The 19,762-nt window shown below is 37.7% G+C and overlaps 1 protein-coding gene across 1 annotated transcript in view; it reads left to right on the forward strand.

Annotated features, from left to right (window-relative positions):
• The window catches only part of LOC145692566 (uncharacterized), an 87,596-nt gene that overhangs the window by 53,171 nt on the left and 14,663 nt on the right, over nt 1-19,762 (forward strand). The window contains exons 6-8 of the mRNA XM_081767875.1: nt 1,252-1,716; nt 11,483-11,564; nt 13,270-16,671. Coding sequence (XP_081624001.1) covers nt 1,252-1,716; nt 11,483-11,564; nt 13,270-16,671 — 3,949 coding nt within the window. The remainder of the gene's footprint in view (nt 1-1,251; nt 1,717-11,482; nt 11,565-13,269; nt 16,672-19,762) is intronic.

The raw sequence follows: 19,762 nt of genomic DNA on the forward strand, positions 1-19,762 counted from the left end.
CAAAATGATTGTCGCATATCTATTACTGTCTTCTTGTAAGAATTTCTTGATAATGATTTTTCAAGGTACTATTAGTACTGATACTATGTGCATAATCGAGAAATGTATATTTGTGGTAAGTTTCATAGGAAAAGAATTATAAATACGAAAATTACAAGGCGTAAAACAAAGTGTTGCTAAATGGACACGAAAGTTTTATTTTCGTTTTATTGTTCTCATTTATTACTCTTTTGACATGAAATTTGTCACATACATGTCTTTGTCGATTATACACATACTAACATTATAAGAAATACCGGGTGAATTCGTTATCAAATTATATTCCCACAACAACATATTTATAGACATGCGACAATAATTTTGGACATGAGTGTACATATTATATACATAAACTGAAATAATCTGGAAATATCGGAAATTTTTCTAAAAAAATCACCCCCTCGAAATATTTTCGCTCCTCGTGCCCGGACCCAGTTTCACGTAGGGATCTCAGAAAAATTTGCGAAATACCCGAAGGTGCACAAAATCCGTATGCAAAGTTTAAATCTGATATCGTGAAAACCAAAGGCGTGAAAATTTTTGAAATATGCCTTACGAAAAATAATCACGCCCCTTAGCCTCCACTTAGTGTCGCCAAGTTGACTATTCGGTTTCAAAACATATCTAGGGTGTTCTTTGATCCATTCTTGACTAGACTAGTAAAAAAGATAGGCTTAAATACCTGTTGTAGAACCTAAATAAGTGGTCAAAGACTATACTACACCATGGTGACAAATGTTACCAAAAATCCTAAAAGGGTTAAAAGAAACATGGTAAACTGGCTGGTACATTAGCTGAGAAGGACTGTACCCCGAGGGACGTGATGGATGGTATAGTGTCAGCTAAATAGACACATTTTTACATCAAGGCGAAGATGTTGGATGAGACTCGTTTTGCGTAGGCGGTTCCCAAATAATCTGACAATAATGGCAGAATATCTAAAGTGATAATGATGAATTAAATTTATACGAAAGTATTGACTGAATTTAGGGAAATACAAGACAATTTAGAGGATAAGCTCAGTCTTAGGGCCTCAGCATGCTTCCGTCACTTCGTCGATGGACTAAATTATTGTATTTTGCAGCCCAAGGCGAAAATGATTCGCGTAAAGTCATAAGGGGATTTCACCTATGTACAGTTGCTGAAAGAGAAATTTAAATTTACGTATTTCTATATTACATTGTAAAAACAAGCACTTTCTATTATTTCTAGGTTGTCCACAACTCTCTGACGAAACATAAGTTCAACTATGTGTTTGACGGACCTGAGCTTGTAGTAGCAGGAAAGCTTAAAGTAGGCTCAACCAATGGGCTCGGGGATAGCTACTTAAGTGGATCTTCATACAACGGTTACATCGACTACGGAACAAATAAGATTCCGATAACTGAGTCTCTAGTTGAACAATTGGAGGATTTTGGAGACAACCTAGCTGATAAATACAACTTCGTGGAGAGACTGTGGGCCTTTCTAACAATTTCACAGCTGATTGAGAAACATGAAATCTTTGAATATGATGAGGCTGATGATGGTGGTGATGGTGATGATGATGAGGGTGTTGAGGAAGAGGATTACGAAGGAGGTGGTATGAGAAATAGAAGCAGATATGGAAGATCAATTCAAGAAAAACCATTATCTGACGAAACCTTCAAGGAAAAGGCGATACGCCTAGCACTCAAGGTAAGTATTTGCATTAATATGTTATTTTTCGTTTTAGTAAAGGACTTTTTTGCTTTAGCATAATAATATTCTATTTCTTATAGTATTATTATAGAAACTTTACATTTGAGAGGAAATGTGGGCGGGAAAAAATTGTGACAAGTTGTCATTTCCCTAACTTCTGAGCGACGATAGGAGAAAAGAAATTATGTGAATTCGATATTCTATCAGATTTGTATGTCTTGAAGCCCTTACATACCGCAAGGGTGATTTTTTGATGTCTGTCTCCATCACATTCACTAGTCTACAGGCCATAACGTACAACATGCCTAAACGAAATTTTAAACTTAGGTTTCTATAAGATTCTAAAAGGAAGGTCTTTAAAATTTTCTTCCTCTCTTCCCCTTCTTTAAAACCATTTTCCCAGTAAGCTGGTGTCAGCTGTACAGGTCGCTGTACAGCTCACAGATGACGAGAAGAACCCTAGCAGAAGTAGTGTGACGTAGGTATGGGCTCGCCCACTTTTCGCACAGGGGTTTCAAAAGACACCACGGAATAGCACACAGATAACTACCCGGAGTAGCAGACGACATTTAAGTATAGACCACACCTCAAAAACCAAAAATGGACTTGAGTGTGTCGTTGACCTTTTCCCACTACCATGTTTTAAGGTTCTTCTCGTCATCTGTGAGCTGTACTCAACCTTTCTCTATCTTGAGTCATATCCACTGTGACATCACACTACACAATATCGTTCTTCATACAATCAATCCACTTCTTTGGTCGGCCTCGTGCTCGTTACCCGCACAGCTCCATAGCATCCACTCGATGAGCGACATATTTCGAAGGTTTTCTTCTTACGTACCCAAACCATCAAAGTCTACTTTCTTGCGGTTTTTCTACTACTGACTTTACCATTACAATTCCTTCGATCACTTTATTCATAATTTTACCCTTTTGCATCACTTTGCACATCCACCACAGTATTATCATCTAAGCAGCATGCAGCTTCTATTTCTCTCTCTTCTTTGTCGTCCAACATTCCGCTCAGTACAATATATCAGGTCTCACTACTGTTATGTAGACCTCTCCTTTAAGGCGTATTGGTAAAGTCGGCATGGCAAATTATCCTAAGGCGGCTTCAAAGAAAGCGGTACACCAGTGAAGTAATTCACATGTTTCTTTGTTTTATGAGAGAAATATTTCAATAAGTCCTTATAGTTAAAGGTTGCTTTCCCTTTGACCTGGAAAAGAAAGCGATGTTGCAGTTTTTTTTACCCTCTTCTACAGAAAGTAATGCATAAACTTAGTTAACACGTTGTTTCTTCTTTATAATTCCATATTTAAGATTTTGGCGTGGGAGACCCGGGTTCGATTCCAGGCGGGAGCTCATGTGGTTCGGATTCCACGTTAATCAGTAGGTCCACGTCTCACATAGCCTCGCTGCTGAAAGGGACGCTAAACTAAAAATCAACTCACCTCCATATTTAAGATGGATTACTGTAAAAGGACCCTTTTAATGGTTTTTATGTCAGTAATACTATTATTATTATTGATATATATCAAAATAGATCCATTTTTAACATAAGTATAAAGATGGTAACAGTGCGTTCCGTCGAAACCACACTTATGCCATTAATACCTTGTTTGGAGTGTTATTTATGAATGCAGTTAGGGTGAATTTTCTGCTTTAGTGCAAAGGAAGCCGGTTGGAGACGATTTGAACATGATAATTATATCGTACGTTACACAATATTCCTGTCATTTCTTTCCATTTTGTCCAACCGCTGCTAACTCTGCTCTTTACATCATCCTCTATTCCTTAATTTCCTGTAATATTGATCCCAAATTTTTGAAATTTTTCGTTACTATCAAGTCTTCTTCTTTAACCAGTTGTCCTTTGTAAAATCTTTCATCACAACTGAAAAAAGTCATGGTCTAAGACTAGATCCCTGTTGAATTCCCATTTTAACTGCGAACTGTTGTTATTACACACATACACTTCATTCCTAACTAACATCCTTCATACATATCTTGAATCATACAAATATATGTGCTTGGAACACATTATATCTTCAATGTTCACCAAACTACTTTCTGTGGTACTGTATCATATGCTTTATCTAGGTCGATGAAAACCGTATGGAGATCTTTCTAGTATTTTCTGTATTTTTCTATTATCAATCGAGGTACAAATATTGTATCTATTGTCGACCGTCCTGGTGTAAATCCACATTGGTTCTCTGTTATTTCAATCTTGCTTTTATCACTCTCTCTCTCTCTTAGAGCTTCATTGTATGGCTCTTGATGTTTATTCCCCTGTAGCTGCCATATCTCTTTTGGTTTTCAACACCGCTACTTCCCCTTTCTTTTCCTGTTTCTAATATCATATTTAAAAGTCAAATAAACCACCCACTGCACTCCTTCCTTACCGAAATTTTTCGATGTCTTGATTGGGATATTATCCAATCCTGCTGCTTTATCACTTTTCATATTTTTCATTGCTATTCCCACGTCTGCTATAGTCACAAACCTAATAAGTCCTTGACTCTTGATAGATTTTCACAAGTTTCTTCTGGTTTTCTTTATTGACGAGTTTCTGGAAATACTATTTCGACAGCTTCTTTGTCTTTCTTTCACTTGGTAAATTTCGTCATTTGTATCCTTAATGTAGTGCAGATGTGAAAATTTCTCTTTTAGCCTATCTATTAAATTCTAAAGCTTGTAAATAATTGTTTCTCGCTTCTTTGTTTCGAATTTGTCGTACAACTCATCATAAGCCTTGCGTTTTGCTGCACTGACTGCCTTCTTGGGGTTTTTCTTATCTTCCTCGTAATCCTTTATGTGTTGTTTATTTCCTGATTTCTGCCATTTTTGTACTGTTCTTTCTTCTCCTTCACAGCTGCTAGGACTTCTTCATTCCGGCACCTCGATTTATTACCAATTTGCCATTTTACTTTCGTTTGTACCAAAACTTTTCTTGCTGCTTCGCTAAGTGTTACTGATATCTGGGTTCAATCCTCTTCCACTTGCACATCTTCTTTCGTAAGCAGTACTTGCAATATTTCAAATTCCTTTCGAATATTTTCAGTACTGCACTTGTATCATCGAGTTTTCAATTCTTGTTCATACACAAAAGTTTTGCCGTCTTCTTCTTATCTTTTTCTTGATGTAGATATCAGCCACCACGTGATTATATTGCTCCATTAGGCTTTGGAGTTCTTTGCTTCCTCCATTTTATAGTTTCTCATAGTTTCTCTGTCCTTCAAAAAATGTAGTCAATCTGAGACATTGAGGTACCATTTTTGTACGTAATAAGATGTTCTTCTTTCTTCTTATACAAAGTATTCAGAAGAACGCCATATTTAGTTTGCTCTTACCTTCCTTATTTCTGTCTTCCCATCCATATCCTGATTCTATCAATATTCTTTCATATCTGATCTTGACTGTCCTAAATGCCAGTTTATATGTTCTGCTAATATAAGCTTCTCATGTACTATTAAGGTCCATCAAAAATTATTTTCTTGTATCTTCATTACATCCGGCTTCTGGGACATAGGAGCTGAATATTTTCAACGTTTCTCCTTCTTTCTAATACGAGCTTGAATCTGATTCTGTCACTCTCCTTTACGTCCACTTTATCTTTCATATTCTTATTGAAAATATTTCCTACGTTGCACTTTCTCTTGTGGTTTCTCGTATAGATAAGATTGCGTTCATTTTCTTTGATCTTGATTTTTTCCTTTTACTCTTCTGGATGCATGCTATGCTTACTATATTCCTTATCAGCATTTGCGATAACTCATAATTCCTACTTGTCATGGTCCCGATATTCAATGTTTCTTTTCTGATAATCTCCTGTTTCTAGACTCGTTCTTTTAGACCCTAACCTCCATTATTAAATTCAGCCCTTGTTCACTTCTCATAGTCTTAATGTAATCGATCCGTGAGTCACTTATGAGGTACATTCTAGCCTTTTTGTTAGATGTATTTTCCTTTCGTGATTCATATTTGATCTGGCAATATGTTTTACAACTGGCTACCAGCCTGTCGTCCATCTTCAACGTAGAGGACTGGGATTTTCTGTCAGTGTTTTCCCTTAGCCTAATTTGTCCGCTACCCCTTATATTCGTTCGACCAAGCCTGTGTATTTTGCAGATAATCCTATATCTGAAGGGCGTTCCCACTATTCGCAACACTTGGACGGGCTCAGTTGCAATTAGCACGTGTTACGTCTCAGATTTTTAAATTTTGTTGATATCTTCCCCCAAAAGGGTATTTGCTGAAAAGTCAAACTCAACAGTTGGGAATTTCTCGAAAACGGTTCTAACGATTTTTTGTTTCATAAATTAATATTTCATTAACAATTATATAACATGGTCAGTGGTAGAGCGTTCACCTCTGGTGCATGGGGTACCTGGTTCGATCCCAGCTCGCGCCAAATGAACTTTGTGGTGGATAAATACCGTGTGTGAGGGTTTTCTCGGGGTTCTCGTGTTTCCTCCCACTTTCTTCATTCCACCATTTCATTCATTTCTCATCACCACCATCTCCTTTAACCTATCCGGCATAAACGTGGGACGTAAAACTTAAAGATTTTACTTCTATAACATGGTATAAGCCATTTTTCTAATAACAATTCAGAAGGGAATTCAAATTTAGTTTAATCCTGGAATATATTTTTTGGACATTTTTTTTTTCAGAAGGGAGTCAAGGAAAAATTATGTTTTCATTTCGTAGGTAAACGTTTCATTAATAACTCTACAATGTAATATAATTCATTTTTCCTTCTAAGAAATGCACATAGGGTGAGTTTTACCTAAACTTTTTATATGAGTTTTACAGGTATTTTGTTCATACTCACAGACAAGTAATTCAGTAATACCTGCAGCAGCATATGAATTAATTTAAGGAACGGGAAATAAAAAGTTTAGTATGGCGCAATTTATTCTTACTGCTGCCAGGATCTAAAAGCTTCCCAAATCTACATTAACTCAAACTTAAGCATGCTTATCTGCCCTGAAAATTCTGAAAGGTAACGTTGAGTAATATTTTGTTTCTATATACAAAGAAACAACATAAAGGAAAATATTGCATGAAAAAGAATTAGCATGAGTAATTATATGAGGGACAGTCAATTAGGAACACACCGGGCGCCAAAAAGTGCTATTAAAATGTATTACTTTAAAGCGATCTATTCAACTGTTAATAAATTTATTCCACTGGGAGATAAAAGGGTCAGTAGTAGGGTGGTGGCACTTGACGCTGTTTTTCACCTACTGCGCATGCAGAAACTGTTCCGGTTCATGTTCCAGTTCCGCTTCCTCTTCCGGTTCCTCCTATTGTAATTTGAACTGTAATGTTTCTGCGCGTGCGTGGTCCGGTGGTGTTCATACTCGTAAAACGCTACTCGTTGCGCGTAGTCTGCTTCGGAGGAACTGGAACAGGTACTGGAACGTGAGTCGGAACAGGGGTCAGAACAGGAACCGGAACAGTTTCCGCATGCGCAGAATGTCAAAAAACAGCGTCAAGTGCCGCCCCCATACTATCAGTCCTATCTTTTAAGAAGCTGTTGATGGAACCACAATACTCTTAATTGAGTGACAGTCGTTATCGTCCAGTGGAAAGATGTCCACAACTGTCTCTCTTTTATCTTTCTAAAAATGAGGAAATCGCATGGAGAGAGATTAACAATGTAGAGAGGATGTTGACGGATTTCTTAGCTAAATTATTAACTTCAGGAGTAACGACACGTTTGGTCAGTCCTGATGAGTATCGTCTTGTATTTCTACTCGCCCTTTATGAACCTTTTATGCTACTTGTGTACATGGGAACGTGGCAAGTCGTTTCCGTATTATACAGTACCAATGAGACGATAAATTTCGAGTACTTCAATTCCCTCAAAAGTCAACAAGCACATTATACCTCTCATTTTTAATGGTGGATGAACGCATGTATAGCGTACTTTAGTTCTGGCACACTGAATACATGACTGGTGTGTATATGAAAAGTGGCAGTGTCCATTCTAGAGTCCCATCAGATGTCAATGCTACCGTTACCAAAGGTGCCCGCTTTTGACTAACCTCACTCAAACCCACACTCACATAATCATTTCGACATCACAATCACATCGTCAATCCGACTTCACGTTCACTGCATCATCTACACATCACGCTCGCCCGACCTCCCACTCACATCATCACTCGAACATCACGCTCACTTGATCTCACGATCACAACACCCTTCCAACCTCATGCATATTTCGTGAGGGTGAGGTCGAGTGACCACCGACCTCATGAGTTCGGACATCTTTGATCGTTACCAACTTGCACGCCATGGTATGTATGCATTTGTTTGGCTCCAAAAGCGTCATGTGAACCGGATGGTATTCCTCCGTATGTTGTCAAAGGCTGTATTGATATATTCAAGCATCCGCTCCATACTATATTCAATATGTCCATAAGAACAGGCACTTTTCCGGATTTATGGAAAGAAAGTTTAGTGTGTCCAGTGCCAAAGTCTGGAAATAAAAGCGAAATACAAAACTTCAGACCTATAGCTATATTATCTCCTTTTGCCAAAATTCTTGAGAGTGTTTTATACACACGAATTCTGAATCACGTAAAGCCAATTATATCTATACATCAACATGGTTTCTTACACAATAGGTCTACTGCAACAAACCTAGCAGTTGTAACAAATTTTATAGCAACGGAGTTAGACAAAGGCGGCCAGGTAGACGTTATTTATACCGATTTCAGTAAGGCATTCGATGTCGTGGATCATGATGTTCTAATGGCGAAATTAACAAGCCTAAACTTTTCAAAGTCGGCAATAGAATATATTGTATCGTATTTATGTAACCGGAAACAATCTATTCTATACAAGGGGCATGTCACCGAAAAGTTTGTTACTCTGTCTGGGGTTCCTCAAGGATCTCATCTGGGTCCTCTGCTATTTCTCCTACTTATTAATGAAATTCCACTTTTTATTGAAAACTCTGAGATTCTCCTATTCGCTGATGATCTCAAATTATATTCTAGAATTAATTCAACTGAAGACTGCATACAACTACAACAAGACCTACAGCGAGTTCAAACATTTTGCGATGACAACAAATTAGTAATAAATGTATCCAAATGTAAATCTCTGTCTTTTACGAGAAAAAGAAACCCCATCACTTTTGACTATACACTGAAAAACATTAAATTGTCTAATCCAAGTACTGTCAAAGATTTAGGCGTTATTTTTGATCCTGAACTAAATTTCAATCAACACATAGATATGATAACAAACAGCGCATATAGAAACTTAGGTTTAATTTACAGAATAGGGCAAGATTTCTCCAGTGAGACAACGTTTACAACACTTTATTTTACATATGTTAGATCAAAATTAGAATATTGTTCTACAATATGGACCCCCAATAATAAAAAATACTCTCAAGAAATAGAAAACATCCAAACAAAATTCTTGAAAATGCTTACATACAAAAAAACTAATTATTATCCCAAATATTATTCCTACAATGATCTAGTAAAAAACTTTAATTTTCAAACTCTAGAAAAAAGAAGATGGATGTTGGACTTGTTATTCTTATACAAGTTATTAAACAATAAGATTGACTGTATGGAGTTGGTCTCGAAAATATCATTACGGATTCCCACTTGCAAAACAAGAGTAGAAAATACAGGGACATTTTATTGTGCAAAAGCCAGGAGCAATATATTATATAAATCCCCTATGTGGAGGCTGTGTAAATTATACAATGATATTGTAAATAAGCTTTATAAAGTGGATGTATTTAGTCTTTCAGAAAACAGATTCAGATCATATGTGAAACAAGAAATTTTCTGTAGTAATAATTAAGAAACTTATATATGTAACGTTTGCTGTATGTACACAACACTGTAATTGGGTGTTAAGCCTGTTGTGTTGTATATTAAATAAATAAATAAATAATATCTTAAAGACTAGGGTATCTACAAACTAACTGTATATGATTTAAGAATGTATCACTTTGTGAACATTTGTGAACATTCAGTAACAAAAAAGATTGGCGTTGTCTTGTTTATTTTGCAGAAATATTTCACCTAAATAATATAAGAAGCAAATTCAACTGTTAATGTACTAGAGTAATACCTTGTAACCTAAAGGAGACGGGTTGTTCATGAAAGTGAATTATTAGGGGAAATTATAGGGAATAAGAATAAGGTAAGAGTGTAAGAACGAACATGATATTGTCTACCATAGCCTGGGATCGAACTATGGACCCCTCGCTCCAGAGGTGGGATCTCTTCTATTACTGAGCTACCATGCCTAAATAAGAAGGATATGCTACTTAAACTTCCTGGCATAATCTTGAATTTTCGAGACTTTTCCCCTCTGGTCATCTTCTTGCATATATCACTGATGTGCATGGCCGCCTGCAGCGGGATTCAAGAAAGAGCAAATGTTATCTTCTGGATTTTCAAGTGGGTGTCAGTACTTCGAAACACAATAGACTATCCCTAATCCGGCCTTTTCTTGCAAAGGAAGATGCCGGATTAGCGAAAGAGGCCGGATTATTGAGAGTGTCTGAAATAATTTACCACACACAGTACAGCACTTTATTAAATATAAGGTTACGTACATTATCATAGATAAAACAGAGTAATTTAATCGTACGTGAGATTATCATTCATTATGAAATATGTCCCGAATATTCAGTTGAAGCAATGAAGATGCTCAACGACGGTATGCATTATCACGCAATCGCTTTCCAAACAACAGAAAATGGAAGCCACATTGGAAATGTATTCTATGTGTTTTTCCGCAGCTACAGTATAAACATATACAATCGTTGATAGATTGTTGTATCGTTATGCGGCAGAAGTAAGATGTGAGACCAGACTATTGAGGGCCGGATTACCTAGAGTTTGGTGCAGTGTTTCTTCGAGGGGGGGACACTTAGTATTCTTAGGGGCACATATTATTTTCACAAGGTACTATTCTATTTACTATTACATTATAGATGTATTGTTTTGGTCTTTTCCGGAGAGCATTCTCAGAGCTCCGGGAGGTAGTACTCCCCCAATAATATGTCTGGAAGAAAAATTGTTTTAGTGTAGATATCAAATGCAATTCACCCAGATAAAGTTATGTAATGTACCGTACGTCAAGAATAATTGGATTACATGAAACATTATGTGAATCAACCCCATCAGGAAATCGCGGTCGGAAAGAGGGATTACCGCCGTCTACGGTGGCAGGCTGCCGGAGGCAGCTGGCACCCATTTGAGGCGGCACGACGATCTACTTGTTCAAAGTTGCCAACCTTTTACCGAGGCGGCAAGCAATCGAAAATCGTAAAACAAAATGCCCTTTGCCGACTCTTTGCGCACTTTTGCCGACCGTCAGAGTCGGCAAAACACTCGGAAAGGCCTCTTTCCGACCCTCTGCCGACTATTTATGCCGGCCTCTTTTGGACGGTGGCGCCGGCGCATTTAAAGCTAATTCCGGCTGTTTGCCAACTGCTCAGCAAGGCAACTATTCGTCGCGGTCGAAAAGACGCCGGTGTCCGGCGTCGGCAATTCGACCGCGACATCTGGACGGCATGGACAAATTGTCCGACTGTAGGCGGCAGGATCCTGATGGGGAAGGTGATATTTATGAGTTCGCTAGCGTGTCGACGTCGTGTTCCCCTTTAAAAATCCTACAAGCGTTCCTATTAGTGTGTAATATACATTGTATCGAGTATTACCAAAACTATTGCTAATTACAATTCAATATTGATACATTGTTTCAGTATTCTTTTGCAACTCCAGTGACATCTCTGATGCTAGTAAAACCATATGAAGTCACATCGGAAGAAGAGGAATTACGAAGAGGTTTGTGTCCTTTTTCTAAATATTTAGTCTATTCCTACGCTATTAGAGTGATTAGATTGAACTCAAATCACTTGCCTTGAAACTACACATCGTTGCTAAGTTATTGTTATTGCGATCACATTACCCGGGGAATAGGGGTAGGAAAAAAGCGGCCAGGAATCATTGTATTAAGTACCAACCTGGACTTTACCTGCTGTGAGTAGAAAGGTACTAGCACTTAAATGTCTTGCCAATAAAGTGTTGCCAGGTTTTCTCAGAAAAAAAATGAACCGACTGTAAAATATTTCTCAAATTAGAGCTTAGGAATTATGTGCTTTCGGACTTGAGGATCTCTGCTCTTTAGAACTTCTGGGGCTACTACCAATATATATTTATTAAGATCACACAGTGAGATTTATAAGAAAGTATTTAAGTACGACTGCCCATCTCGCCGTTACTCCGCATGATACCTTTTTAATGGATGTGAATTCTTTTAATTCTATTTTTTTTTTTTGTAATTGATAGCTAGAGCGATTAGACTTAATCCATTAACGTATTAACGAAGAATGGAGATTTTAACGAAGGACATCTGTAGCCCATATTCCATGCATGTAAGGGAACTTTTGAATTTAGTTTTTTCAATAGATAGGTAGAGGTATTATCTCTGCCAGGTTCATTAATGAAATCAATTTGTTAACATTTAACGGTCAATATTCACTTCAACAGTGGTTTATATATATATATATATATATATATATATATATATATATATATATATATATATATATATATATATATATATATATATCATAATTATAAAAATTTTCGGTAATCCTCTCTACTGTCTTTACCAGAGTTTATTTATTTATTTATTATGTTCCACGCTTGTGCTCTTTCGATTAAATAAGACGATAAGAAATGAATGATAACATTGAAATAAATGGAAAATAAACCCAATGTCCTCTTAAACCATTGGACCATACTAGTCGGCTCTTGCAATAGATGTTGTAATTTGGGTGGTTAATAACACACAAATACTACCACCACAGCCCAAGAGTGGGAAACGGCAGGCCAGCCAACTGCCAACGTTATAATTGGCCGCTTTGCTGAGCATTTGCCAACCAACTCAATTGCCAACGTTGGTTCCGCATTGTATTGATCGCTTTGCTGAACATTTCTCAACCAACTAAAATTGCCAACGTTGATCCTACGTTGGAATTGGTTGCTTTGCCGAGCATTTGCCATCCAATTCAAATTGCCAACGTTGGTCGTTTTGCCGAGTATTTACCAACCAACACAATTACCAACATTGGCCCTGCATTGTAATTGGTCGCTTGGCCGAGCAGTTGCCAACAAACTCAATTGCGAATGTGGGTTTTATGTTGTTATTTTCCGCTTTGCCGAGCATTTGGCAACTAACGCAATTGTCAATCTTGGTTCTGCATTGTAATTGGTCGCTTTGCTGAGCATTTGCCAACATTTCAATTGTCAACGTAACCCTTACAAAATTGTGAACGGGAGTGTGAGGTTGAAATTATCGGATATGTGACGACAAATGGTTGGTTGGCCAAATACACATTTTAAACTAATTTGGACCAACGTTTTTTTTTTCAACTTCACTTTCACTATTATCTATTGCTAGCTATGCCGATCACGTGTGTTGTTAGAACAATATATATTAATTTTATGTATGAGCATTTTTCACAGTTACACATTTTATTTTCAGCTAGTGGTAAGCGGCTGCATAGAGGTATACCTAGAAGAGACGGCCAGTTATCCAACAATGATGCCCTACTCAATTCTACTGACAGTGAGTACTCACTTTCAAACGAACGTGCTGATTCCACAGGACAAGACAACCGAGCTAATGATGGAAATGTTAATTTACCATCAGCCAATAATAACAACGTCGGGCTGAACAGAAATGAATTATTCAACCCTTGTGATTATCGCCAACAAGAGTATCCGCCTGCAGCGTCAAATAACAGGGTCACAAGCAATGGAGAAATTAATGGACCAAACTTGCAGCAAACACCAGGAAATCCAATGGAACAAACTGGAAACGGTGCCATAGCAATATCGCAGAGCGTAGCTCTCCAAGACAGGAAACCAGAACTAAGATCAGGCCTGTTCAACCAAGACAGAAAACCAGAACTAAGATCAGGTCTGTTCAACCAAGACAAAAGATTATCACCAAGATATTTTAACGACGACATTAAAGCATTGAAATCTTCTTTTGCTAGACCCAAACATCCTTTACAGAAGCAGATGCTACTCTTAAGCGATGCACTACCTACAATTACACCAAACACGACAATCCAACAACTTTCTGCACAACCAACAACATTACAACCTCCTTCTCAGATAGCACCAACGAATGGAAACTTTGCGAAGAGTATAGTAGTTTCTAGTGGAGGCAGTGGGACTATGGTATTCACTGGGGTCGGTGAACCAATATTTCAAAGCAAATCTCCAAACTCTGGAGGTAAAAAAATTGACGGAGAACCACTGAGATCAGGTAACAATGGCGCGTTTTCAATGACAGTAGCTCATGATGGACCCGGAATGAAATTATTGACTGGAAATGGTCAAAATGGCCAACCAACAGGTGTGGCTGTAATTTCTGGGAATGCTGACGTCGATGATATTGCAAAGCAATTTGATTTCCTAGCAGGAGATAGAGATGTTATTGATAAACCAAATCTATTCTCATTTGACAAAATTAAAAATGAACTTTTACCTCAGAAACTTACCGGCCAATTTCCAACTTCTTTAGGAATTGGTAACCTTAATCCGTTTAATAGCTTTGTCGACATGAGTGATATCAACGATCAAATATCATCAGCTAAACAATTGCTAGGATCCAACCGTATCCCATTTAAAAAGTCCAAGACGAGACCAATTTATGACTTACCCACTAGAACCAGAGCACCCTTTATCGGGGGACAAACAAGAAGAAAAATATTTGATGATAATAGATTACCAAACAGGTTTTTAAATCGCAATGTGATTGGACAAAGAAGTCTTGGTTTTGATGACTTAGAAGAACAGGAAGAGAGTCTAAGCGACGAAGATTTTAGTAATGGTCCATATCAGAAAAACACCGAAGAGAACCAAAGAAAACGAACAGAAAGTACGGATTTTATGCAATCCCATATAAACTCAGTAGAAAATACATTAACAGGCTTAGAAGATAAAGTTAGGAAAAACTTAAATGTTGATTCTTTCCTTAACAAAGTAGAAAAAGATACTTTTGGAAGAGGAACAATTCTAGATGAAGATTACAGAGATGAAGAGAGGGAAACAACAGGAAACTATGACACATCAAGATATGATTTGGACACACAACTATCGAGGCAAAGTTCCAAACAACAAAAATCGTACGAAAGACCTAGATCTGAGGAAAGGAGTAAAAATGACAGTCCTAAAAGATCTGGACCGCAATCAAGAAGAAATAAAGCAACTCCAATCTCTAACCAAAAATCAAAAAAACTTGGTCAACAAAGTGATGGGTTTCTGAACGATTTCTTCCAGGTTGACAAAAAATCAAGTACAGGTAGCGGATACAGGGAATACTTTGGAGAAGATTCTGAGGTTGGCGGAGTAAATGATATGTTTGGCTCATCAGAAAGATTAGATAGCGACAATATGATTGAACCATCAATTAATACGAGGAGTAGACCATGGTTCACCAAGCCACTATCAAAATTGAACAAATTTTCGGAAATGTTACCACCAGTCACACCAGTTAAGAATCTACAAAGCAGTAAAGAGTATGAAATACCGAAATTCAGAAACATTCCTAAAAGAAAGAAGCCAATTAAGATTGAGGAACCAGATGAAATAGACGAAACGATAAACTCATTATTACGACGTCAAGAGGAACTGATTAGAAAAAAGATTAATAAACATCCAGGAAGGTATACAGATAATATCTCTGAAGGCGAAGATGATGATATGGTAAATCTTTCTAAATTATCAAAGAAAGGTGGTAAGCCTAAAAAGATATCTGCTGTTGACTCTTCGAAACCGCAATCACCAAAGCGAAATAAATGGCCGGAACCATCTAAAGAAGATGATGAATATAAAATATACCCTTTGAAAGACCTGGCAGGTAGTGCAGATATAGAAGAGAACGAACCCAGTTTAAGTAAAGACGAAGAATTATATGCAGATGCCATAATTCCCAAGAAACCGAAAGCTGGCAGTAAAGAATTGGCAAAATCTTTAAGTTTATCTAGTGACAGTGAGGAAGAAAGCATATTAGTAAAGCCCAAACCAGGTGCACTACTTCTTGAAGTAGGCCCAGACGGAGAAGAAATCAAAGTCAGCCCAAAAGGAAACGGAAAAAACAAAAAGAATCCAAAATATCGTGAAAGTATTCCTCGTGGAAAATCGATAGAAAAGGCTATTGACCGTGTTGCTAGCGAAATTGATAAGCAAATAGAAGAAGATACTAGCAATATGTTAGCGGCAGATTTTGTGCCATCATCTACCAGTGCAGTTAAATTAGGAAGTGTCCCAACTACTACAGAAAGCCCTCAAGCTGATTACGTAACTAAAACCAACGGGAAAGTAACCGAAAAACCAGAAGATGAAACACTGCAAAATGACTACGCTACAAAGGCTGGTACTGCTAAAGACAACAAAACACCTGATGAAGATGTACAAGATGATGCCGTGAGTACTAGCAAAAAACAAGGCAAAGAAAAAGGTTCAACGGACGACACTCAAGCTGATTATGTTAGCAAAAGCACAACAGAAAAGCAAAACAAGAACCCAAGTGAACAGGAAGATTTCGTGACAACGGAGAACGAACGACAAACAAATCGCAGACCAACAGATAGTCCTCAGTCCGATTTTGTACCGAAGGATAAGGCTCGCAGGAAGGAACGAGAGTCGAAGGAGGAAGTCCAGGACGATTCAGTAACGAAACGTTTGAGGCAAACTAGTCGCAAAGGATCTACTGAGGAATCTCAGAATGATTTTGCTACAGATAGTAGAAAGTCTGGGAAACAAGAAGTAACTGAAGAACTTCAGAGTGATTTTGCGCCTACAACTACTGACAATAGTAACAAGAAAGACGCCACTGGCTCCACTGATAAAAGTCAAGCTGATTTCGTTGACCGTAAGTATAACTTCTAAAAGTTTACTATTTTTTAACTGAACATACAATGCAATGTTTTCCAACTGAATGCTCTGTAGTGTTCGAGTCTTCCTTCCTTCCTCAATTTGAGCGGAAGGAGCTGGCAAGTTACCTGGCGTTGATAACAGACAGTAGTAACAGCAAACAAGAATATGAATAACATTATCAATGACTTTAGAGGCATAACACTGCCAACACGGGCTCTCCTATATCATTCCCTCCTCTCCTTTCCTTACTATCTTTTCTCTGCTTTCCCAGATTGTAAAACTATTCTCCTACGTCATTCCCTCCGCTCCACTGTGTTTCTCTTTGCTTTTCTGAAACTGTTAAACAGCTACGTTTTTGCCTCTTCTACTTTCCTTATTATATATTCTCTACTTTTCTCAGTTTGTAAAACCGATCTCCCACGTAATCCCCTCCTTTCCTTTCGTTATTATATTTTCTCTACTTTTCTCAGTTTGTAAAACCGATCTCCTACGTAATCCCCTCCTCTTCTTTTCTTATTATATTTTCTTTACTTTTCTCAGTTTGTAAAACCGTTTTCCTACGTAATCCCCTCCTTTCCTTTCATTATTATATTTTCTCTACTTTTCTCGGTTTGTAAAACCAATCTCCTACGTAATCCCCTCCTTTCCTTTCCTTATTATATTTTCTCTACTTTTCTCTGTTTGTAAAACCATTCTCCTACGTCATTCCCTCCGCTCCATTGTGTTTCTCTCCGCGTTTCTCAAACTGTTAAACAGCTACGTTTTTGCCTCTTCTACTTTCCTTATTATATATTCTCTACTTTTCTCAGTTTGTAAAACCGATCTCCTACGTAATCCCCCTCTCCTTTTCTTATTATATTTTCTCTACTTTTCTCAGTTTGTGAAACCGTGACCTACGTCATAGCTAATCATATTAATTATTATGTTTGTCTGTACTTATATCAGATTGTGAAACATGTTCTATGTCTTGAACCTGCCAGTTGGAAATTACTGCTATAATATGCATAGAGATCTTGTAAGCCTGTTACAAGATATGACTTACTAGGTAATTGCAATTTGTACATTCTTTTTAAGACTGGAGGCTAAGGCTGCCATCCATCTTTTAGGCCATTGTTTTGTAAAGGGCCGTATCCTGTATGGTAGAGTATAAAAAGACAAAAGAAAATGAACGTAACAGTATATATACAATAATATTGAATATGTTAACTGACATAAAAGTGTACGGTATAAAATGTGAAGAACTGTCCAAAGAGGGAAGCATAAATTTGCTCTGTACCGGTAAGTGGTGTAAGTCTGACATGCACCAAATAATACAAGTGTTTACGTCCAAAGAGAAATGGTCGTGTCTACGGAAAATGTAGCTCTACGAAAAAAAATACGATTTTCTAATTTGCCCAAAGACGCAAACTTATTAATAGGGTAACACAAATGTTAACGATACAACTTCCTGTTTTGCTGATTAATGTCCCGTAACACAAATGTTAACGATATAATTTTCTGTTTCTGGTAGATAATGTTCCGTGGTCATAAAATTTAGTCATTGGTAAAAAAAAACAAAAAAAAAATATCTCATTCGCATTTGCAAATACGGTTATTTCTCTTTTGGACGACAAACGTAATATATTACTCTGCACCATAACTCTTCCATATTTTCATACGAAGTACAGTAGAGCGTCGATTATCCGAAGTAATTGGGGGACATGGGTGTTCGGAAAACTGGTTTGTTCGGATAATCGAACTGTACATGTTTATTTGCCAAAAAGAAGTACTGTGCAGTAAATTTATTCATAAAAAGAAGTGTGCTGATTGTTGAAACACAGCGACTGGCGGCTTGGCCGGTCAGCAGCGCCTTATAAAGACCCCATTAGAAGCAATGTTCCGCCAGCGGTGGCTCAGTGCGGCGACTACTGTGGGAAACTTGGTTTGGGAGTGAGGGGGATGATGGACGGTAGGGTGGGAGAGTAACAGGTGCGAGCGAGTACACAGTTCGGTTAAGCGGTCGTTCGGTTGACCGACGTTCGGATAATCGACGCTCTACTGTGTCTTTATTTGATAATATGAAGGGACCCGATTTCAGAAATTTATTCTGTGAAATCTAATAAACACATGTTATTGTAAGACATGAGCTTCGAAAGGTTAACTTTCAAAATTTAGTTTCCACGCAGTGTTTCCATTTTCTACCGCTAGGAGTCAGCAGAAAGCATGAAATGAATTGCTAACATTGACCGCAACCAGTGGCGTATTTAGGGGGTGGCTTCCGGGCTTAAGCCCTCTCCGAAATCTTACTTACTATAGTAAAGTATATGAAATATCTTGCAGAATTTTCACATTTTCAAGCAAAGCCCCCCCGAAAGTTAGCAAAGCCCATCCCGAAACAAAATCGTAAATACGCCACTGACCGCAACATACTATGAAATGTTTGGCAGGAGATGGATTATCGCCTTGATGTATGCCGTATTACGCAAGGTCCTCGCATAAAACACTTGTTATATGTTTGAAGAAAACTTTGACAGTTTACCTTCTTAACGCATGTCTCACAATAACATATGTTTGTTAGATTTCAATAGAATAAATTTCTGAAATCGAGTCCATTCTTTTGACTTTTTCTGTATAACATTTGTTATTTTTGGCATTAGTGCTGCATCGCCGGACCAATTTGACTATCGAAAAATGTACGAAAATGTACTTCATTCGGTTACATTTGGTTGGATTACATTAAGTTACGTTAGATTACGTTACATTATGCGTGCAGTATTACAGAGGTTATTCAGTCTACATTTGGCCAATTTTGACTTACCTAAAAATTTAGAAGAATCCATGGCGCCAAGTCCGTAAGTGCTCAATGTGTTTCCCTTGATTCCTAACAATAGCCCGACAGCGTAATTTCCACTGTAATAGGCTTCTCTGAAGAACTGGGAGGGGAATCTTGTCCCATTCCTTTTGCACAGCTTTCCAAATCCTTTCACAGTTGTCACACGCCGTTTTCCCAAAGCCCGCTTCAGCAATTCAAATCCACAGTAGACCATAGGACTTGCATCTGGAGATTTAACAGGTACCTCATTGAGAGGTATCACCTGTATACCACT

The sequence above is a fragment of the Thermobia domestica genome, chromosome 8 (genome assembly GCF_964235325.1).
Source record: "Thermobia domestica chromosome 8, izTheDome1.hap1.1, whole genome shotgun sequence".
Lineage (NCBI taxonomy): Eukaryota > Metazoa > Arthropoda > Insecta > Zygentoma > Lepismatidae > Thermobia > Thermobia domestica.